Raw genomic sequence first — 22,614 nt, 5'->3', positions numbered from 1 at the left:
TGTTGCCATCCAGCCCCAAATAACCCAAGCTCTGACATTGCAGGGACAGTTGTGTCACTGCCTCCATGCTCCTGGACTTAGCTTAGCCCTTGTGATAAAGAAAGCCTTACCCTGAACTCTCCATGTAGCAAAAAAAAAAAAAAAAAGGGTATTTTTCACTCAATATTCCTTGAGTCAGGGATTTGTAATTGTGCAGAAAGGGGTTATATTCTATTCCTACAGCATGGCTATTGTTTGTACTCCCTTAGTAAGAGAAGTTGGCTTTTCAGCTGGGGCAAATCATCAGCAGGGGTGAGCCCACTTCCCCCAGGTGAAGGCCTACGCCCAGCCCTCTGCTCTGGAAGAGGGGGTACCTCAGACCAGGCACACAGCCTTGCTCCCCTGAGCAGCTCCTCTGGGCAGGTGCTGCTCCCCACGCCGGCAGCTCCTCAGCAGATGTCTGCCAGGCCCTCGCCGAGAGCAAGGCTCGCCAGGGTCATTGATGCAAGTGCTTTATTCCTTTCATTATTACAATGCACAGAGAAAGAGAGAAGGGGAGACATTATGCACCTCTGAAAAGGAAATTAACTCCACTTTGAAGTGAATTGCAGAACAAGAGAAAAAAAGACCCAAGAAAAAAATCCTCCAACTCTAAGTGAGGCTGTGCCATGCTGCTCATTGATGGGTCTCAGTCCCCTTATGGCTGAGAAAATATATAGTCGTCTCTTGCCTCAGGGCTGTTTGCAGCACAGTAAATGGACTTGTTTGGTTTAATTGGAAGACAAGTAGTGATTGTATTTTTGTAACCTATTAGACTGCACTGTCTCTTGGTCTAGGATTGCACTAAAAATTAGTCTGGAGTATCAGTGAGGGCCTCATTTCTACTTCCCCTTCATCTCGATTACATAATGGTTTGAAAAAAAAATCCAATAAAAATATCTTGAGTTCCCTTGGGAGCAACAGTGGGTCCCCTGCTGAAAGCTGAAGGAAGCAAAGTTCACTAAGACTATTTAATTACTTCTTAGAGAGGGGGGAAAAAATCCAAATGTTCACATAGAGAAAATTAGATTCATGAAAGAGCAGACTTTTTTTAAGACACCCTAGAAAAATAAAAAGCCATTAGAATTCAACTGGGCTCTGCACAATGTTTTCAGATGTGACGCTCTGTTTCCATTTCATGTGGCTGGCATGCCTTTCAGAAGCAGTAAAATGGGACCAGAAGCAAAGCCAAGGTCATCAGATAGGGAATTTATCTAGGCACACAGGCAAGTTGAGTACCTTGAGGCTTGTCCTGGCTCTTGCCACAGGACAGAAATCTCCCCCTGAGCCCTTAGGAAGCTACTGGCTACAGCCTGGTGCCCCAAGGTGATGGGGTTGGGAAGCTGCTATGCACCGCCCCGGCACCTGCCTAGCCCCAGCCAGACCCTCCAGCCCTCACAAGAAGTGGCCTCCATATTTTGCTGATACCCACATGTTGCCTCTTCCCAGAGTGCTGCTACCAGAAATGTTGAGCTGTGGAGGAGCTTGTTGATCCCCTGGTCATTTGACGGATTTTGTGATGTGCTGACAACAGTTGCTACTTTGAAGGTAGACGTCAGCAAAGGCAGAGCAAAACCATGCAGCCGAGGTCCCAGTGGCAGCGTTGGGAGCTGTTTTAGAAATGCCAAGGAACTGCTGTATTTCTTGGCAGAAACAAAGGCCTTTTGGTTTAGACTGGGAAGGAACAGAAGCAGTGTTTGCGTGTGTGATGCTGGGGTCAGTGTCCTGCAGAGCAACCGCTGTGCCCCCTCCAGACTTTTCCTATCTTTATAGCCAGGGAGTATGTCCCATGGTAGTTTTGTGCTTGTACATATTAAGTGGCCAAAAGCTGGTTATCTTCTGGTTAGGGTTCAAACCTAATGCAAGCCATAGCCTGTCTTAAAAAAAAAAAAAATAATCTGGTGCCATATTTTAAAACACGATCCTGTATCTTCAGCAATGTGGTTGGGGAGAGTGTAGTGGTTCGTAGCGAGGCCAGTTCTCTCAGAGTTCTGGACGTGGCATCTGGGTTTCAGAAAGAACTGGTGAAAACCAGACCCAGATACCTGGCTGTCTTATTCTCCTTTGACCTTCCAATTTCTACTCGTGTGAGCAAGGTCTGGTCAAGAAGTGCTAAAGCTGAGAAGTAGCAAGGAGCAGTACCAGATGCTCAAATGAGGACTTGTGATGTGTGTCTTCACTCACTCCTACTTGGGAACACTTGGGAGATGTTTCTGCTCTGTCCAAGGCTTCTGCATTGAAGGTGCAAATTGGCTAGTGAGGAAGGATCACTTCATTTCCCACGTCTGCTGCTGGGGCTCCTGGTGCCTCTGAGTTAGAAGTTAGTATGGGGTGAGGATGGGGAGTCTCCAGCTCCAGTATGGATTTGTTGGAATGAACTAATTCCTGTCCCTCTGTCCCTTATCCCAGAAGCAGTAATGCCTCTCTCTCTGGCAACATAGGAAGCACTTGGAGATCCTCCAACTCCAGGCATTTTCAGACCGTGAAGATGTTTTGGGCAGTCATCATTCCACAGCCCGTATGCTGAGAGCCACTGCATTTGTTGGTAGTTCTGCTCTGCTTTGAGTCTCTGCTGTTGTCTGAGTCAGCTGTCCCTGTCCCAGTTAGCACCTCTTGAACTAGGTCGAGAGCAACCTCCACAGGGACAGAGATCAGATGCCACAGGCAGGAGGGTGGATGTGAAGGCACCACCTGATGGGATGAAGGAGGTCCATGTAAAAGGTGACACAGGTGAAGTCTGTAGACCCTCTGTGTAGGAGAAAGAGCCCTATCCCTATACCAGCCAGTACAGAGCTAAGCTCTCCAAACGGACTGTCCCTATTCCTGCTGTGTGACAACTGATGTAGGTCTCCTCGGCTCCATGAGGTATTGCCAACATTGCAATGTGATTTTCTCAGCTCAGGATTCCTCAGATTTGTGAGGGCATGGCCCAGGTCCCCACTGTGGAGAGCATGGCATAGAGGGAGGTCATTATGCGCCCCAGAGTGTGGTAAGGACGAGTGCAGGTGTTTGAGGGGGCATGGCTTGCTGGGAACACATTGGAGGACTATCCCAAGTAGGGGGGAACTAAACTTCTGTGTCCACCTTCTAAGGACCCTGGACCAAACCTTATGGGCGGGAACAAAGAGAGCAGAGCATCAGCGTGAAAAAGGAGGTGGCCACACGAGAGTGCAGATGTGCCAGGTCTGCGTTTAGCCCTAATTCTCACCCCGTTGCCAGAGCAGACATTAGTACTAACATAGCCTCACTCCCAGTACCGAAATGTTCCTGGACCGGCTCGTGTAAATGCCTATGGAGTTAAAACTGAACTATAAAATACTCAAATGATATAAATCCCCTTGGTGGTGCTCAGGGTCCCAGACAACAGCCCTGCCCAGAGCAGCCTATGTGGGTTTGGGGTCCTTGCTGACCCTGTGGGGTTCAGCAACCCACTGCAACCCAGCTAGGCTTAACCCTCATGCAGAGGCTGGCAGGAGCAGGGCTGTCGTCCCCTTCCCCGTAGGTCTCCAATGCAGCACGGGGAGGGATATTCTTCCTCCTCTACTTTTTTTTTTTAGTTCTTCCTTCACTTGAGTTCCCTTTGTCACTTCCATGAAACCCAAGGGGATTTAGTGCAAGCTGCGACTTTTCAGCACAAGGGATCCAGCCTCCAGGAACAGGCTGGACAGCCTAATTTAAAGCAGAAGGAAACAAAAATGAATAATAAGTGAGACAAGCAAGCAGACAAAAAGCAGTCATGACATTTGCATAAAGGAGGCAAGTGAACAGTTGGCAGTGTGGATTGAAGAGAGGGTTTATGTTTTTTTCATGTAATTTGAGACTCTAATGATGGACTTATGTTGCCCGCTCTTCCTTTTTTCTTACACCTTACCTACTAAAGGAGGAGTTCTTGATGGGTAAGTGGATGCTATCCGCAAGACACCAGGGAATTTGAGGTCACTTGAGCGCATTAGCTGTATCTTCTTTAGGGGGTAAAAAAGCACACAAAGAAGTATCTGTATACCTTTTTTATTTCCAGGGGAATTTTCTTTTTTCCCCTTCCCTCTTTTTTCTTTTTTTTTTTTTTTTGTTTTGTTTCAAAGTGTTTATTTGCCAGTTTTTACTTTGTACAGAAGCCCTTACATTTTATTTTATTTTTCTTTGCTTATTTTAGTGACATTCATACAGCCTCTTTATTACAGAAGCTTTAAAAATCCACTTATTTAAGATTTTGTTTCATTTTTGTTTTCTTTCCAATGATTATGCAGGGGGGGGGTTATGTATATACCCTTTCCCCCCACACCCCTTTAAGGTTAAATAAGGGCTTTGTCCTCTGTTATACTTTTTTATTTAATTAGTTATTTTGATTTTTTAGTTGCCCGTTTACTTTGTTGAATTCTTTTGTTTAACATGAATCGCATGCTGATACTCTTTGCATGATCTCTAAATCTTCCCGTTATCATAGCAGGGGGAAAAGAAGTTTCTTCTTACTGTGGATTTCTTTCAGGGATATGTGCTTTTGTTTTCTTCTCCTCTTTCTTCTTTTTCTTTCTCTCTCTTTCTTTCTTTCTTCCTTTGTTTCTTTCCTTTTGTTTCAGTGCATCATGATGGTAAAATTTCTGGGTTTATTTAAAAAAAACCAAACAAACAAAAAAAACAAAGAAAAAACAAAAACACCCCCCCCCAAAAAAAAAAAAAACCCAAACAGTTCAAACAATGCCAAATGGCTTTTTTGCTTTCAGATCTCTCAGTCAGGGTCTTCTGCTGACCTCTTTACCAAAACAGACAGCTCGCCTGGCAACCTAGCCAGCCAGAATGGAGAGTATCATGAATATGACTCAGGAAACGATACTTCCTCCCCTCCCTCCACTCAAACGAGCTCATCCAGGTCAAAGGACAGCCAGGAGAAAAGAAGTCTAGTCCATGATGGCTTTGGCCATGCCTTCTCGTCCGGGAAGCCCAAACTGGCCAACAGCGATAACAGCTCTGATTCAGGAAATTCCTTCACCAGTTGCTTTTCCCAGACCAAGGGAACAGCTTTGGAAAATCTGTCTCCAGATGCCCAGGGACAAGACCGAAGGTCAGTGATTACCAGTAGCTGCTGCTGGCAGCCAAATACCTGGTACATTGTTGCTCTGTATCTCCTGCCTGCTTGCCAGTTGCTGTGGTGAGCAGTCAGGGAGGTTTTTGTGGTCTGGAGGCAGTTAGATATGAATTAGACCCATGGTCTTGCCAGTCTGGAGCCCAGAACTCAGCAATGACCAATACTGTAGCCTGAGAAGGACGATGAAAACCTAGCCATCATACCCCTGGACATGGCTTGTGCTGGCTTTTCTGGCATTAATGTGGCTGATTGCAGGGTTTGGCCCCAAGTTGAGCTGTGTCCTGAGCACATCCCTACTCTGCTGGGCATGACCATGTCAAATAAAAGAGTCACTGGCCCTTCTGGTCAAAATCTGAAAGGTACGTCAGGGGTTGCTGTGCTAATTCTCCCCCTCTGCTTACTGCGGGGAAGGGAGGCTGGGTTCATTTTCACTAAATCCTTTATGGACTGTTCTTTCACCTGTCCGATGAGCCAAATGCAGCCTGCCCCATCTCAGCTCATTCAGGACTGGTCCTGGGTGACAAGATAGCATGTCCTGCAGGTGGGGAGCACAGAGAGGGGCAAGTACCTGGCTGGCTGCAGGGTAACACAGCAGCAGCTCTGTGGGGGGGGGCCACAGAGCGTCAAGGCTGGGGACAGGAATCAAACCGCAATCCAGTGTTGCAGGTCATCATCAGGAGAGGGGAAGAGATGCCAGCCTCCATAACTGCCTCCCATTCCTGGGGGTTTGCCAGGTGATGCTGGGGATGAAGACAGTGAAGTGCAGCGGCTGGTACCCAGGGCTATGCTCAGACAGTGGTGTTAGGGACCTCTTCCACCTCACGTCTTAAAGGCTGAATGTTAGAGCCAGGATGTGGTCTGGAGGTGGGGGCAATGAATGAGAGAGGAGAGGGAAGCCAGGGGAATTGTGTTAGAGAGAACAAGCCCTCGATTTTCAGTCAGAGGGTAAAATGTTAGGGTTGTATATAGTTCTTACGTTGTGACTCCAGTGGGATAACTCTGCCTTCATATGGGTGGAGCTGGGATTGCAGTTGGCCCTGGCAGTCTGGAGGCTGCTTGCAGCTGGGCTGTAACCCCATTCGTACCCAGGGTGCTTCTGGGAGTGGATGAATTCACACAGCCCTGTCCAAAGGCAACATGCCCACTTGTGCTGCTCCACAGCCGGGCTGGAGCACAGGCTCCTGCCCTGCCATGCTCTGGCTTTCCCTTGCTCCAGCACTTCTCACTTCGCTTCCTGCCCAGGACCTGCACTGCTCGCTGGCCTGATCCAGGCTCTGCCAACCAGACACCTCTGGTGTGTTGGGCATGAGGCAGAAATGCTGCCCCTCACACCACCTGAGACTTCGTCCACAGCCCTTCCCTGGCACAGACTGGAGGGTGAGCTCCAGGGTTCTGACCCACACATGCAGGGTCTCTTGCAAGAGCAGCATGGGGAGCTGGGAGGGTTTTTTTTTTATCCCCAGTTGGGAATGGGAGGATGGGAGTATTTCTTGGCTGGAGCACAGTGCTCCCCTTAGCCAGGGAGCATAGTTCAGCCAGAGCTTGAATGTCTATCCAAATATATGTTCACAGAGGGTGCCTGTCCTTGTGTCTCAGCTGCTCGGAGGAGAAGCAGCAAAACTTCCTCCCGTCCCCAACGCCCAGCTCCCTGCTGAGGCCGTGCTCCCGCAGTGAGTCGTACACCAGCACAGGCAGATCCTCCCCTGGCTCCAGTCGCTCCCGCTCCTCACACCGCAAGGCCTCTCCCAGGTACTCCCGAAGTAGGTCCTGCTCTTCAGAAAAGAGGTAAGGCCAGTTAAAACAGCCGTCTCTGTGACCCTGGGCAATGTCTAACTATTGCAGGCTTGCAGGCTGCTTGCAGGGGGAGGTAAAACAGTTTTGGGGGTGCCTGGGGATCCACGTGGCTTGGCGTGAGTTGGCCACTGAACTGAGCCAAGACCCTGAAATATGGGACAGCTCTTCCCCACCATGAGCTGACATTCAGAGGTGTCTGGTACAGCCTCACCCTTCAGTATCTTTAACTCTTCTATGGTTCTTGCCTATCAGCAGGTCGTCTTCAAGTTCCCCCAGCTATTCCTCCAAATCCTGCAAAAAAAGTCCTGGGAGCAGGAGTTCAAGGCCTCGTCGGAGCCCCAGTTACTCCCGTTACAGCCGTAGCAGGTACAGCTGTCTCCTCATGTGATATCTGCTGTCCCACACTTTCTCACTGCTTCCATAATTTTTTTGGACTCTAGCATGCTTGCTGGCCCCTGCCAGGCCCACACTGCTCCTTCAGCTTCCTCACTGGATGCTTTGGCTCTCAGCACTGGGCTGAGAGAGAGCAGGGGGATACAGGGTAAGACATACGGCAGTGTGTTATGTTGGCCTTCAGTCAAGTAGAAATTTATTACCATTTATTGCCCTACGGCTGATGCTGACTGCAGAGGGGATGAGCCTTTCCCTTTCTGTGAGAAAAGTGGATTTCCTATAGCCAAGGACTGCCCTGCCAGTATTGATTCAGGGAAATTTCCTTTTGGAAATTTCAGGGAAACACTTTTGGGGGTAGGTTGCTGGGAGGGAGACCTGGCTTTGAAGCATCGTGGTATCTCACAGTTGGAGAATGTGGCAGGTGAAGTAGCTGTTCCTCCACTCCGAGCCCTTGTGGGGGACATGCTATGCAGCCAAAAGCGCACAGATGGCTGCTGGGTGATGTTCGCCAGGGCCTCGTGAGTGGGAGATGCTCTTCTCTGTCACGCTGGTGTAAATGGTGGGCAAGAGCGTTAGGCTCTGGTTGTGTCTGCCCACGGCTTTTATCGCCTGAGGAGCCCATGCCAGCCAGCAGCCCCAGCAGCAGGGCTGCAGCCCTTGTCAGAGAGGGACCTTATTGCAGTAGGGAAAGACACTCTGTTTTTCAGAGTCATGGGTCTGCCAAAGAGTTGTCAGGCCCTGGGAAGTGCCCCTGCTGCATGGGCACATGCCAGGTACCTTCATGCTGGCACTCACACGCAGGCTTGCAGAGGGAAACACAGTCCAGGCAACTCTACTCCCTCCACATCCCATTGAAAACACACATCTCCCAGCTCAGGCCTAGAGATGGCTTTGGGCAGATTTTTCTGGTAACATTTCTGCTGCTGTGAAAAATTTGCAGCCTTAAACCATTACATTACCGGGCTCTGGTTCTTGCAGGCTGTGGCAATCCCTGCTCTGGTGTAGGAGAATATTCCTGCATTTGAGGATCAGACCCTTGACCTGTAGCGCGTTGCTTTGTAGATGACTTTGAGCAGGGTGTATGAAGTCAGCTACACTACATGGAAGGGCCTGTGCTGACATGCATGGGAATTTAACAAAAGAGAAAACCATAGCAACACCGGCACTCCTTCTGGCAAGCCATGCAAAGCTGCACAGCCTTGCAGGGATACCAGGGCCCTCTGCTCACGTGGGGCTGGCTGGCAGGGTTGTTCTTGCCTGCTTCTGCAGCGTGACCAGCAAGAGCAATTTTAGTTAGAGCTAAATACAGAGTGCATCCACAGACACAGGTGCGTGGAAGCCATCATAGCTTGGCAGCACAGGGCACCAGGAGACACTGCTGAAACCCCCAGACTCAATTAGTGCGTGTTTGTGTGTCCAGCCAGCTGGGTGTTTCTTTGTCCAGCTAAGCGAGTGTGTGCAGGGCTGATGCCACCAGAGCACTTTGCTTAGGGTGGTCCCTTTGGGAGCCGAGTATCCTCCACTCATCTGTGCCTTCATGCATGGGTCATTGCCTCCACATCCAAACCCCACCCCACAAAAAGCCAGCAGTGACAGTTTCCAGTCTGTGCCTTCCCCAGAGACCGTGAGCGAGAGCACAAGTACAGCTCCAGCGAGAAGGAGTCGCACAGGGAGCGTGACCGGCAGCAGCGGCGACGGTCCTATTCACCTCTGAGGAAACGCAGGAGAGACTCTCCCAGCCACCTTGAAGCTCGGCGTATTACGAGGTAAGGGGATGCAGTCTCATCGTTTGGAGACAGGCTCAGCTGCACTCCCCAGGGGGACATGGGCTGTCCTTGGGTCCCAGCTGCTGCCAGCGGAGGTTTCTCCAGGAGACTCGTTTCCCTGAGCCTGATCAGCAGGCCCTTCCACCCCTCCTGGAGCTTGGGGATTTCCAGCTAGAGATACGGGGCAGATGGAGGGGGAGGGTCTCGTTTACAACAGCTGAGGAAAAAAGGCAGATGAAGTTAGAGCAGGCACTCACCTGTCAGATGCCAGGGACATTCCCCCACAGGCTTTTTGTTTCACCCTCTCCTGTGGTAGATGTCCCACACTGTAGAGAGAGTCAAATACTGGCTCTAGCCTTCACACCGAGGGCTCTTTGGGACAGCATCAAGCAGCTCCCAATCTGAGACTTTGTGCTTGGGACATTCCCTGGGGCTTGAATCCCAAGGCCTGTCAGCAGCCTGATCTCTTCCCTTTTTTCTTTTAAACAAATACAATGACATTTTTGGGGAGCGCTGTGCAGAGTAAACACTTTTTGGATATTTTGACAGTAAATCTGCCCTTGTGTTGCTGGTAACCCACATCTCTCTGTCCCCACAGTGCCCGCAAACGCCCCATCCCCTACTACCGTCCCAGTCCCTCCTCCAGCAGTGCCAGCAGCTACTCCTCCTGGTACAGCAGCTTTAGCCGCTCCCCAAGCCGGAGCCGGAGCTACTCCAGCTACCGGACAAGCCGAAGCCGAAGCTGGAGCAGCAGCAGCACCGAGGGCAGGAGCCGCAGCCGGAGTTCAGGCCCCAGGAGCAGCCGCAGCAGGAGCAGGAGCTATGACTCAGGAGGCAGCTCCAACAGCCTGCGTCGCTAGGGAGTGCCGCTGATGGCTTACAGTGCCATGCAGGTGTCACTTCTAAATTCCTGGCATTCTCCGCTTCCTTCCCACCTACCTGGCCATCGTTAGCAATCATCCCTGATACTGATGTGGCAGTGCCGGGTCGCCCTTCCCCGGTTCAAAGTAAGAGCCCTCCTGCGCCTGGTGCAGTCCCTTCGCCACCTGTCAGAGTGGGTGGATCGGTCCCAGCTCCCCAGGCCAGGGCTTGGAAGAAAGGTTGGTGCTTTACGGAGGGCCTGCCATGACAGACCTGCGCCATCCTCCCATCTCCCCGTCGCTGCTGCTCTCCAAAGCACTACCAGCTGCTCCAAAGGAAAGAATTCAGCTCCTTGCTGTTCTGCCAAACCAGGAACCAACAAATTAATTTCTTTTGGAGGGAGACACCCAGTTAGGTAGGAATTTGCTGGGAAGCTTTGGTGATGAGTGGGGGTGACCTGTCCCCCCCCAAGGCAAATATCAAGTCCCTTGGGTCTCTCCTCCAGAATTTCTGCCCACTCTGCAGCAGGCCTCTTCCATGAGAGAATGTTTATTTATTGCGGGTCAGCCAGTCCCTGCTATAAATAGAAGGCTAGAAATCCCTCCTGACGTAATTCCCGAGGAAAAAACGGCCATTCCCTCTCTTTCTCCCACCCTTTCTACTAAGTACCAATCGTCTTTCTCAGGGTGGTTTTATCCCCCGCCCCCCCCACCCCCCCACCCCCACCCCGGCCCCAGCACTGTGGCTTGTTTGCAAACAAACTGCTGCGGTCTGAAGCAGACTCGGGGCTGGTGGCGTACAAGGGAGAGGGGAGCTGGCATCATGCTGTGCTCCGGTATGGGGGCAGGGGCCGTGGGGTTCCCTTCTGGGAGGAGCCCTCTTGCAGTTTGTGTTTAGGTTTTTCTAAAGGGAGCCTTGCCCTTGGAGCGCAATGCTGGTGGGACCGTGAGGAGATACGGAGATAGCCACGCTCTGCAGTGTAGTGAGAGCACGCAGCATTAAAAGGCCATTGCACAAGACGAGGGACCCCAGTCCCCCTTCCTCATAACAGGCAGCAGTTTTCCAGGAGGATTTCAGGAAACCATTTCTGCTTGGCAGGCGCAGCAGCCCCGTCGCCTGGCCGGTGCCAAGCTGCAGCAGGGTACACTTGCATCCCAGTTTGTTGCTGGGAGGACAGAGCAGTGCAGAGGGACAGAAAGGGCCCCCCACTAATTGCCTGTTTTTCCAAGGAGCCGCAGGCAGCGGCAGGAGGGCCCTGCCTGCCTGGGCGGCCCTGGGGCTTTGTCTCCCTGCCCGGCCTGCCAGCCCAGCTGCCTGTGCAATTACTGTGTTTTGCAGGGTAACAAAGGCTTCTCCCGGCACAGGCTGAGCTGGTGCTGAGGAGTTTCTTTCTCTTACAACACCTGGGTGCTAAGAGACGCTAATTTGGGTTTAAGACTTCCCTCCCTCCCTTTTTCCATCCCCTCCCCTTCCATCCTGCATGATTATTAACAAGTTTGGGCTTAATGAGTCAAGGAGGTGTGTCGTTTAAGTGTCACAGAAAAAGGCTAAGTGGAGCCAGCATCTGCTGGAGGAGGAGAGAGGACAGAAGGAAATACAACCCTCCCTGGTTAAAGAGTTACCTGCAGCCCCCCTCATGCTGCTGGCAGCAGGCGAAGGGGCAAAGCCAGAAGCAGAAGGCTGAGTGCCGTGCAGTGTTCTGGGGGAGCTGGATGATGGCCTTAGCAAGCATATAAACCTGTTATCTGCTGGAAGGTACAGCAGTGTGGGGTGTATTTCCATCTGGGTGGTACGAGGGAAAGGTTAATGCCAGTGATCCCTTTTTCCCAATATTTTCCTACTGCTGGTCTCCCTTGTCCTGTGCCTTCAGCCCCCAAAGCCCCCCCCTTTTCCCAGTCCCTCATCCCTTGCCTTGCTGTCTGCAGGTAATTTGAGGATAACGGTGGTCGAGGCAGAGCGCTGGGCGCTGGTGTGGTCAGTGGCTCAGTGGGGACGTGTGCCTGTCTACAGGGAGGCCACCTCGTACAAGAGAGAAAAGCATTCCTGGTCAAGCTGAGCAGACGCTGTAGGGCTGTGGCTGAGGGATCAAAGATGGGGTGATCTTGCAGTGGGGTGCCACTGCCTTCCCTCCTGCACTGGCCCGGGCAGTGGCCCCATAGCCATCTTCTGCAGTGAGCTCCCTTCTTGTAAAGGGCTGGCAACTTCACATTTCTTCCCCAAAGACTCTCTCCCCATTTGACATTGAAACGCCCCATCCTCCTACTCCCTGGGACGACCCAAAGGCCGTGGTGGGAGCCCAAACCCCAGATCTACCAGTGTTTCAAGAGCAGCCTCGTGCCCCTTAACACCCCCTAACGCACACGTGCGTCTGTAGCAAGGAAGCAGTGAGCCAGGAGGTCGAAAACTATGAAAGAAGAGTGGCTTTGTGCAACTGGTGTAAATATTAGACACAACGCTGACTTGAGCTCCTCATAGCTGGGGACGGATGATTGAAGGACCACATCAGGGTCAGCAGCACCTGCCGACCGTGGGACAGGAGATGACTCTGAGTGTTGCATGAGGCTGATGGTGACTCTCGTACCCGTCTAGCTGATCTTTGCTTCAAGGACTGCTTCTGCTCGTACAGTCCGTGCCAGCTAAACACTCCTGGGGTTTCCTGAGCAGACTTGTGTTGGAGTAAACCTCTTAAATTATTTATTTATTTATTTATTTATTATTATTATTCTATTTTTAATTGTATGTCAGAATGGATGCAGGTGGTCACTGTTACTAGTATTTATTCTTTTCTTTTTTTTTTCTTTTTTTTTTCTTTTTTTTTTTAAGCAGTAAGTTATTTTTGCATCTCTTTGTTTGTTTGAATGTATCCATGCCACTGGTCTCATGTAAAGGTTTACAGCGCCGGTCCCTCTTGGTGAGGTGGCTGGAGGAGTGACGGTCACTCCTACTGCCAGTGTGTCCCTCTGCACTCTCTGGAGCAGGGCAGAGAGTTGCAATGGACAGAGGGATGCAGGGCAGAGCTGTTTGTCTGTTTTCATCTTAAAATCTAGGGTTTCCCATTAGATTTGTGCAGGAACGTGATGGATGTGACCATAGAAGCGGGTCTAGGACCTTATGGAGGTGACGGCGAGGGTCTGCTCGCTGGCCAGACGAGTGACAGGGTGTTTGCAGTGCTGCAAGGGGAAGTCTCGCCCCGGTCCGTGCTCGTGCTGGCTGGGTGCCAGCTGGCTGCCGTTGCTGTTTCCCTTGGCTCCGCAGCCAGCGCACAACCCGAAACCGAGCTGCTCTGCACAGGCACCGCTGGTTTCCCTGGGAGGATGCCGTCGCTAGGACTCCCCTGCCGTGTTTGTCCCTGCGCAATGACCCACCCATGGAAAAACTAAGGAAATGAGACCGTGAGAGAGTGATCCGTACTGAAGATGCTTGCAAAATCCAGCCTCTGGTGACAGGACCTAACCAAGTCTGTGTGTGTATGTGTACGTACGTGTAAGTGCGTGTATATGTGCATATACATATGAGTTTCCCTCAGTGGTGGTATTTATTTTTTAACTTATTTAAGATCTTTAGTACAACTTGGAACATCACCCTTCCCATCAGTGGACAACTGGGTTTTCTGTTGGTTTGCGTGAAGCCCGTGAGCTTTTCTGTCTCTGTGCCTTTTGCCAGCGCTTTTTTTAAATTCTGTGTTCTTTTGCTCATTCATTGCTGTTACGGATTTTTGCTCTGCGTTGGGCATCTCAGATTGCTGCTGGTGCTCTCTGCAAAGGGCAGTTCGCCTGGTGGAAAAGCAGCTCTGTCATTTCGGTGTTGGTGAATCACTGCTTGCCTGCAGTTGGCCGCTTGAGGGATGCCCGGGGTGGTCACAGCCTCAAGGCTTCAGGAAAATAACTTGGCCATTTTTTGGAGGCCCTGTCTCAGAGGGCTTTGCTTTGCTCAAACACAGAGGCTCCTTCTCACCCACAATTTTGTTTCCATCCCACAAGTGCCCCAGTTGCCTTTCCCCAGCAGAGTGCACGCCGCCGCACCCACTCCCAAATGTCCCCCTGACCCCAGAGTCATGCTGTCGGCTCTCCCTGCTCCCTGGACCTGCCTTGGCTCTGGGTGTCACACGAAGCAAAGTTGTCCCACCCACCCCCAACCCCAGCGCTGGGGCCAGGCTCCAGAAAACCCAGCACAATCTCTGCAGGTTTGCTGGAAAGCAAAGATAAGGGATATCTCAAAGCACTGTTGCGTTCTTTCTTTTCTTCCTGGGTTATAGCACTCAGCTGCGCTTTGCTTTGTGTTCACTGTATTTTTTCTCAATGTTTTTGTTATTTTCGGGGACTGAATTTGTACCAAACTTGTCTGCAACAGCCAATCACTGTTATTTTGCTATGCATTGTACGTATATTGAACAGGCTGAGAGGACTTAGCCTCTATTTAATATTTATTTCTTCTATTTATTGAGCGTTACTTTTAAAAAAGCTATTTGGGTCTTGCCATTGAGTCCATGAAGTTAGGAGCCTTTGAGGTGTTGCCATATGTGTTGGAGAGAGGTTATCAGAGAGGTGAATTACTGAGGCTGTCACCTGCCAGCATGGAGGCATCTGGCAGACAAATTAGGCTCATTTGGAACTCAACCGCCAGTGATTTAGGGAGGAACCTCGTTTAGATGGAGATGAGAGAGGCAGGGGGAAATTCTTCATCTTGGACCAGCTTCTATTGACAAATCACAACCCCCTGGAAAGGTGCTGGTGTTCGGAGGTGACAGGCCAGCTGTGGCAGAGGAAAGAACCTGCTCTTCCTCCTCGGTACCGCACAGGGCTGCTTGGATCACCAAAGATCCCTGGAGATCTCTGATCTCCCACTGCTGACCCACTCTTGGCTCTCAATGGTTGTTGGGGGAAGGGGGGACTTGTAGCCCTTTCATCGATGTGAGGAAGGGGATGCGGTTGAAGTGACTTGCCATGGTCTCTACCAGGAAGCAAGGATGTCCACCCTGCTCCGTCCTGAGGCCCTCATCCTTGCGTCATGTCCTACTTTGCCCCCTTCGCCAAGCTTTGTGCCAGAACCAGTAGCTTTGCCTGGATGTGAACTTGGGAAAGGTGGCCAGGGCAGAACTGGGAAGGTCTCTCCTGTCATCTCCGACATGATCCGGACCTTGCTGCAGGCACCCTTCCTCAGCTTTGAAAAAAGCACAGGATGTGCTAAAAATCACCACCTGCCCCAGTGCCACTCCACCAGCGCCGCAGCCCTTGGCCTCTGCACCCGAGTGGGAGGTGTTGGTGCTCCACAGGCTGGCGGAGGGTAGACGTGGCTCTTGCATCGACCGGCGTGTGCCCATCCTGCCGGGCGCTCAGCCTTGGGGCAATCGGGATATTTGTTTGAGAAAGGGATGGATTCAGGTGCCTAAGTGAAGACTCTGCCCTTTAGTGTCCAGTGGGGGTTTATTACCTCTTTACCAGAGAACGATTCTCATGACTTTTGCTGCTACCTGGAAGTTTGCACATGATCGGGAGGGTCTCCGAAGCACTGGTAAATCTGCTGTTGTAGCAACAGCTTCATGGTCAAGCGTCCTGACTTTGGGGCTGTTGCCTAGAGATCAACACCCTGAACCTCACCAGCCCGGGGGCAGCTCTCCGCCTTCGAAACCCAGGGGATGAGAAGAAGGTTTAGAACAAAAGCCAAGACGTGAGAAAAGCCACGAGGGAAATAGCGTCTCTGTTTTCTCACCTGGTGGTTGATTCCTTACCAAATGACACCGGCGCATCTGTTCATTTGACTTCGTTGTAAAACTCCCTTTGCTCTCCATCGAAATGCATACTGTACTCTTTAGTCTTCCTGGGGTATTTGAGTTGTTAGCCTGGTTAGAAAAAGGGTTCCAATAAAGGTTCGGACAGTATTTCCTTCTCATTGCAGCCCCATTTGTCATGTTCCTTTTGGATCCGACTGCGCGCAGTGGGATATTTTGGGTTGTTTCAGCTGCTCCGCAGGGAGAGGCATGTGCCTCCGCTCCCAGCTGCCGAGGGCTGGCTCCTCGGGGCGCAGGCTGAAGCAAAAAAAGTTGTGGGCTAGTATTTCAGGCAGCACTCCCTTCCCTGCTGGGCCAGGCTTTCGCTGCCCTTTGCCAGGCGTTTTGGATCCTCCTGCCCTGTTCTGGCACCAGTAACCCCAGCCAGAAATGCGGATGGCTCCCCATGGAGGTCGCTGGGCTCGGCAGTGCCCTCGCTGGGGCTGTGCCCTTCCCTGCCCGCAGGGTCCTGCTGCAGCCACCTCACCCCTCTCAGTCAGCAACAGGACGGTGGGGACACTCGGGCACCCCAGGTGATGCCCCTCACCCTGGGTCCTCCCCTGGACTAGCTGGAAGAGCCATGGGGGAGCAGTAGGACTGGACCAGGTCCGCAGGCTGATCCCCACAGGGCCCATGTGGGCACCCAGGAAGGCTCGGGCTGCACCGCAGACAGACGGGGCAGCGGCCCCGTGTCACTCGGGGAAGAAGGGAGGCTGCAAGGCTGCCTCAGGCTCCCCAGAGCGGATGTCATGGGGCCGGCTTGGTGCCGGGACACAGCCAGGAGATTTGGAGTGACAGCAGGAGCTAAATTGGGATGGCCCAGAGAGGGCAAGAGCCGGCGGGAGGGGACATGTGACTAATCGGGATAAACAAGGCGACAGGGAGGATTCCTGACTGGGGAGGGAGGATGGCCCGGAGCTACATGGGGAGACGCAGGACTGGAGATGTTAGGAGGCTCCTGGAAGTACAGCAGGATCGTGGGGCTACCTGAAACCTCCTTGGGGCTTGTCCCCTCTCCCTGTGGGCCAGTGTTTGCCTGAGTGGGTGCAGAGCTGGGTGCTGGGGTGATCCCGCTCCCCAGCCGAGGGGACAGGTGCCCAGCTAAGCTCAGGCTCGGTGTGTGGTGATGTTCTCCAGGACACCCTGCTGTCACCCCCAGGCAGCATGAGCCCCCAGCTGGCAGGGGCAGCCAGGCAGGACAAGGGGATGGAGGGGCTCAGCCTCATCCCCTGGCAGCTGCCTCCCTGCACCCAGGGGTGCTCAGTCAGCACCTGGGACCTCCCCAGGCATCTCTAGGCACCCCCCTCGGTCCCCAGGGAGACCCCTGCGATGCCTGGCTGTCCCCCTGCATAGGGGGGACGAAGGATCTGAGCACAGGGGAGCAGCCCTGCCCCGTGTCAAGGAGAGGCAGCTCCCTCCCCCAGCAACGCCGTGTTGGTGCAGTGTGATTAATGCTGTTGGAGTGACCAGCGGCTGAATTGCTGCGCGGCCTGTGCTGCATTAAAGTCTTCCTGCTGTAATTAGTTCCATCAAGTCTATTAGAAAAATTGCAGATGCTGGAGAGAAGGAGCATGAGGCAGAGCCGGGAGGGAGGACGCGGCATGAGGAAGTGGTCCTGCATCAGCATGAACCTCACTGATGACATCCCGTCCTCCAGTGCATCCCATCCTCTGGTGCATCCCATCACCTTCCTGAGCCGTGCCTGGACCACCTCCACAGGGAGCCCCTCGTTGCCACCAGGTTAGGGTTAGGGTTAGGGCACCCTGCTTGCATGGTCGGGACGGTGTCGCCCAGGTGGGTGCTTGCTGGGAGCTCACAGCCACTGCCGCCGCGCCTCTTCCCACGGCGCGCTGCCCGCTCCCTGCTGCTGCCCTGTAATTAGCCCGGCTGCCACGCGGCTGTGATTAGCACCTCACCCTGCCTGCGCACGGGCGATTGCAGCAGGGTCGGGGCATGTGGTGGGGCGAGGAGGAGGAGGAGGAGGAGGAGGGCGAGGAGGAGGTGGGTGCTAAGCAGCACCGCAAGGACCCTGCCCATCTGCTGCCTGGGGTCCCTCTTCTTCCCGCCTTTGGGGGCCATTTCTCTGGGTCTGACCGGTGAAGGTGGCTGAGGAAGCAGAGCCGGAGCGGGACACCCCTTGGAGCACGGCTTCCCTCTTGCATCCCGCAGCCCCTCTCGCACCCGGGCTCTGTGGGCGGCCCTGGGCGGCCATACGCTCCTGGCCACGAAAGGGGTCCATCCCCTGCCCCAGCATCCCCCCAGCATCCACGCGTGGGGTGCCACCGCCCTCCCAGCGCCGTGCCAGGGGTGCCACCAGTGACCCATTTCCTGGTACAGTGGGCTGCTTGGTGGCACGGGGACACGTGGCTTTACAGTGAGGGGAGCAGCTTGGCCCAGCCCTGCTGAGGGGTTATTTTTAACGGGTGACACTGGGGTGAAAGCAGCCAGCTCTGAGCTTGGGGGCTATTTTGGGTGGGTGGACTGGGTGCAGGGTGGTGGGAAGGGGCGGTGGGGGCCGGGGCAGCTGCCAAAGTGCTGTGGCCCTGCAGCAGCCAGGGTCCTCGGACTGGCAGGAGAGGTCAGCTGTGCAGCCCAGATTCTCCACGGCTGTTTCATCCTCTCCAAAATACTCGGCTGACAGGGCAGGAATTGCAAAACACACACCCCCTCCTCCCAAATCCATATAAATAGCGCTCACCCGACGGCTGGAAGGTTACAGAAGTTTCTCGGCTCGGAGCTCAGGCATTTATTGCAGCTCTCGCCCGGGGAGTGGCAGGGAAAGTCGCACATAAAGTGCTTGGGAGCGAGAGGGGAGAGACAAGCTTTTTAATCTTGGGATATTCGGTTTTATTTTTTTTTTTCCCTCTTCTGCGAGAAGTTTTATTTTCCTCTCCCCGTTCCCTGGGATCAGAGCCAGACAGGAAGCGTTTTCTCGCGGCCAGAGAGCTCCCTCCGTCCTTCCTGCGCTGCTCCGGCTCCCAGTGATTCAGCCCTGAATTGATTTTCTCCGTCGCCCTTCACCTGGTGCTGGAGAAGGAGGGGACCACCCCCGCGGCACCCACCCGCAGCCGCACGCCTGCATCCCACCTGGGGTGGATGCGTCTCCTCCGGGACGGGCTCCCCGGGGAAGTTTGCATCCAGGAGCAGCCGCACAGAGGCTGAGGCTCCGCGGGAGAGCCCCAGGGACGCGCTCGGACCCCTGCGAAGGAAGCCATGGCCGACAGCCAGATGCCCTTCTCCTGCCATTACCCCGGCAGGCGCAGTGTCCGTGACCCTTTCAGGGAGCCCGGCTTGACCTCGCGCCTGCTGGATGATGATTTCGGCATGTCACCCTTCCCCGGGGACCTGACGGCGGACTGGCCTGACTGGGCTCGGCCCCGGCTCACCACCACTTGGCCAGGTCCCCTGCGCACCGGCATGGCCCGTGCCTCCACCATGGCCCCCGGCTACGGCACCCGCTTTGGGGGGTACCCCGAGAGCCGCAGCCCCGCGCCCTTTCCCCGCGAGCCCTGGAAGGTGTGCGTCAACGTGCACAGCTTCAAACCCGAGGAGCTGACGGTCAAAACCAAGGATGGCTATGTCGAGGTATCAGGTGAGAGCAAAGGCACTGGGGAGGAGGAGGATGGGGCATGAAAAGCGACTGGGCCTGCCCAGCCCATGCTGGCTCAATAAATTGCCATAAAATGCAAAAATCACCTTTACTTTAAGCCAGCAGCAGCAGCCCCAAGCTTGGGAGCAGGGCCAGGGCTGCGGCAGGGCTTTGGGGCAGCCCCACAGGCGGTTTGGGGGTGCCACGGGGGACCCAGCTCACAAGCTGTGGTGGTTTGCTGCAAAAATGCAAAGGGCGAGCCTCCTTTGGGGTAAATCTCCCCACTTTCTGACCTGGCCGGCCAGGGAGGCACCGCTGTGGGCTGTGGCACCCTGCAGCGAGCTGCCAAGAGGGGCCCCAGCTTGGCTTGGTTAATTATAGCCGGGGTGAGGCACGGAGGGAGATTCCCTTTAAAGGGGCCGAGAGAGAAGCAGCTTGTGCTGGGAAGCAGGGCCCGCCACACTGCAGTCCCCCCACACACATCCCCCAACCCAGCCCCAAGAGGCTCCGCCTGGGGACAAGAAACCAGAAGCCATCCCTAAAAATTCAATTAATGATGGGGACAGTGGGTGCGGGGGGCACCACATCAGGGGGGGCCACTGGTCCCCAGCCCTGAGCATCCCTTTAGCCCAGCACCAACATCCCACATGGCCCCCGAGTGCCCCGGGCCAGGGTCCCCAGGGAGGGGCTGGGGGCTGCCGTGCAGCATCACCCTCGGTATTTATTTGGGGCTTAACGGCATCGCAGCAGCAACGCTGCAGGTCGGGGAGGGGGGCTGGGCAGCTGCCAGTGTGGTCTTAACTTCAGAGATGCTCCAGGCACAGGACCCTCAGCCTGACAGCACGATGCAGGGAAGCCCATCCTGGGGAGAGGGAGAAGGGGGGGTGCTGCCACCTCCAAAGGTTTTATTATGTCTGGGGGCTGTTTTCTTAAGCCCCAGCTCTTGGCAGCCTGTGAGACCCCAGACTCTCACTGGAAAGATGAGTGTGCCGTGTCCAGCATCTCCTTCCCAACATAGGAGAGCCCTCCCCAGAGGGAAGAGTTGGCACTGGGAAAGGGAAGCAACTCCTCTGAAAACTTTCCTGCTGGGTTTTGTTGTTGTTGGGGAAAAAATAATCTCCTGGTGAGGTGGTGACGTGGGGTGTTGCCCTTCCCTGCAGGCAAACACGAGGAGCAGCAGGTGGAAGGAGGGATCGTCTCCAAGAACTTCACCAAGAAAATCCAGTAGGTAGCAGCCGGCCCTAGGGCACCCACCTGGTAACACAGCTGAAGGAGCTGGGGTGGGGGGGGCTGCCACGTCCCCTCAACCAGCACCCAAATGTCATCAGCCTGCTGTGGGACCCTGTCGCAGCGGCGTGGGCAGCGCAGGGATGCCACTGGCAGCAAAGCGCTGAGCTTTGCCAGTCCCTGCGCCCCAGCTCAGGCATGCAGGGACTCCAGAGCTGGTTTTTACCCCAAAATGTGCCCTCTTGCAACATGTGCCTGGCTGGTTTGGGCCACACGGTGATTTCCCGAGGGAGGGAAAAGAGATGGAGGTCTTCTTCTGGGTGCTTTGCCAGCCTCCTCCAGGCCTGGGGCTGTGTTTGGAGCTGGCCGGGGTGCAGGGAGCAGGAGGGGTGCAAGGAGCTGCGCTCCTGGTGCCAGCACATCCCCAGGGGTTCAGCAGGGCATGATGGGCTGACACCATCATTGGCCCCAAAATACACCCCTGTGTGTGACTGTATCTATCTGAATGATGTCAGTGAGATTGCTATCGCGTTGACTCACCGCGACAGCTCGCTTTGGCAACAACAACTGGCAAAGGGCAGGGAGGCGAGGCGAGCCCCAACCATGGCGCTTCACCCGTGCTGGGGGGCTCGTGGGGTTACCGGGGGGAAGCAGCAAAGGCCAGGGCATGGGAAGGGTTTCCTCAGCTGGCGGCAGCTCAGCTTTGCTTTTCCATCCCGAAGGAGCCCTGCGCATCCCGAAGTCCCATGGGAAAGCTGGGGCGAGCACCACGCTCCCTCCCGCTCGCAGCTGCAGCGGCTCCTTTTACGGGCAAGGTTTGCGGCTGACGCGGGCTGCAGCGCGGCGATGATTTACTCCTGCTTTGCAGGAGTCTGGGCGGCACAAGCAGCGGGCGACATCCCATCAAACACATCTGCCGGGGAGATTAAACAGAGCACCCACAGGGGCCAGACAGGCCAGGAGGCCGCTTTAAATATCCCTGGCACATTCCCGGGTGCTACAGTAATAACACTGTCTTTGCTGAGCCCCGCGCCGGGGCTGCTGGCTCGGCATTAGTAGTACACCATGTGGTGGGGTCCTGCCTGGGTCGATGTCCACCAGGGATGCGGCATGTTGCAAGCTGCAGCCGCCCTGACCCCCCCCAGCTCCTAAACCAACTCATCTTCCCTTCCCTCCTACAGGCTGCCCTACGAGGTGGACCCCATCACTGTCTTTGCCTCCTTGTCACCGGAGGGGCTGCTGATCATCGAGGCGCCCCAGATCCCCCCCTACCAGCAGTACGGCGAGGGTGGCTGTGGCAGCGAGATCCCCGTGGAGAGCGAGGAGGCCACCTGCGCCTGAGCAGCCACCTGTGTCCCTGCCGTGTCCTGGCATCCCTCCTCCCCTCTCCCCTCTCCCCCTGGACCCCTGCTCCCTGGTCCCCTGCGGCGCGGCATCTGGACAGCCTCCGGCGAGGGTGATGGGTGCTGCTCACAGGGACGGCAGCACCCGCCACCCCACGGGGGGACCAGCTGAGAGCTGGGGCACCCATGCTGGGTGCTGGGCCACTGTCCCCGAGGGCTTGTAGCAGTCTGAGGTGCTGGTAGAGATTCTGTGCCCATGGGGCCGAGCAGAACGGATGTCCTCATTACAGTTATTGTTTTGCTCTGAGTCGCTCGGATGGGGTATTTATACCAGTAGCAAAAAAGGGCCCTTTTTTCCCTAAAATTGACATGGAATCCCATAGCCCTGTGTCTTTTCCTCCTCCGTGGGTTGTTGGGTTTTTTTGAACTACATCTCTGCAAAGGACGTGTGTCTGGCAGCAGAGCTTGACGGCACGGCCTCCATCCTGAGAAACGCAAACCGTCCGTGTGTTTTGAACATTGGTTTTGGGGTTGTTTTGGTTTTATTTTCATCTTTTTTTTTCCAAAGAGGATTTGTGCTTTTATTTGTCAGACCTGAGGAATAAAACCCAGTTGATGTTCTTAGCCTCTGCTTGTCTTAGCTGAGCCCAGTGGGGTGGGCGCAGAGCTGTGGGAGGGTGGTGGGGAGGAACAGGGGGATGCTGCTGCATGCCATCTCCTAGCCTGGTACAGGATCCTGCCCATGGGGGGAAGAAGGGGATGTTTGCACTAAT

The 22,614-nt window shown here is 54.3% G+C and overlaps 2 protein-coding genes and 1 long non-coding RNA gene across 9 annotated transcripts in view; 2 read left to right on the top strand and 1 right to left on the bottom strand.

Moving 5' to 3' along the window:
* SRRM4 (serine/arginine repetitive matrix 4) overlaps positions 1–10,630 on the top strand; it is a 104,740-nt gene extending 94,110 nt beyond the window's left edge. For 4 of the 7 annotated variants that reach the window (XM_080394856.1, XM_080394854.1, XM_080394852.1 and 1 more), the window contains 5 exons: positions 4,740–5,077; positions 6,674–6,886; positions 7,148–7,261; positions 8,908–9,054; positions 9,653–10,630. In XM_080394856.1, the coding sequence (XP_080250982.1) occupies positions 4,740–5,077; positions 6,674–6,886; positions 7,148–7,261; positions 8,908–9,054; positions 9,653–9,914 (1,074 nt within the window). In that variant the 3' untranslated portion in view covers positions 9,915–10,630. The remainder of the gene's footprint in view (positions 1–4,739; positions 5,078–6,673; positions 6,887–7,147; positions 7,262–8,907; positions 9,055–9,652) is intronic. The other 3 variants (XM_080394857.1, XM_080394853.1, XM_080394855.1) reach the window with 2 other exon arrangements.
* A 2,060-nt stretch (positions 10,631–12,690) lies between these two features.
* On the bottom strand, positions 12,691–18,490 carry LOC308067005. The gene is made up of 2 exons (XR_013929400.1): positions 18,381–18,490; positions 12,691–15,754 (listed from the first exon to the last, which is right to left on the bottom strand). It is a non-coding gene; the product is annotated as an uncharacterized lncRNA (long non-coding RNA).
* Positions 18,412–22,465, top strand: HSPB8 (heat shock protein family B (small) member 8). Its single transcript, XM_080395073.1, has 3 exons — positions 18,412–19,274; positions 20,432–20,495; positions 21,680–22,465. The coding sequence occupies exons 1-3, from the start codon at positions 18,896–18,898 to the stop codon at positions 21,837–21,839; spliced, it is 603 nt and encodes a 200-aa protein (XP_080251199.1). The 5' UTR covers positions 18,412–18,895; the 3' UTR covers positions 21,840–22,465.
* Positions 22,466–22,614: the final 149 nt, after the last annotated feature.

This window comes from Falco punctatus (assembly GCF_963210335.1).
Source record: "Falco punctatus genome assembly, chromosome: 1".
Classification (NCBI taxonomy): Eukaryota; Metazoa; Chordata; class Aves; order Falconiformes; family Falconidae; genus Falco; species Falco punctatus.
The sequence above is the reverse complement of the archived record's forward strand: the minus strand, read 5'-3'. Positions and strand labels throughout refer to the sequence as shown.

What these genes read in the sequence shown, in the direction of transcription:
- HSPB8 (XM_080395073.1), top strand. Translation starts at nt 18,896, where the DNA reads ATGGCCGACAGCCAGATGCCCTTCTCCTGCCATTACCCCGGCAGGCGC. An exon ending in TGGCTATGTCGAGGTATCAG is followed by an intron (nt 19,275 to 20,431) that starts GTGAGAGCAAAG and finishes CCTTCCCTGCAG; the next exon opens with GCAAACACGAGGAGCAGCAG. An exon ending in AACTTCACCAAGAAAATCCA is followed by an intron (nt 20,496 to 21,679) that starts GTAGGTAGCAGC and finishes TCCCTCCTACAG; the next exon opens with GCTGCCCTACGAGGTGGACC.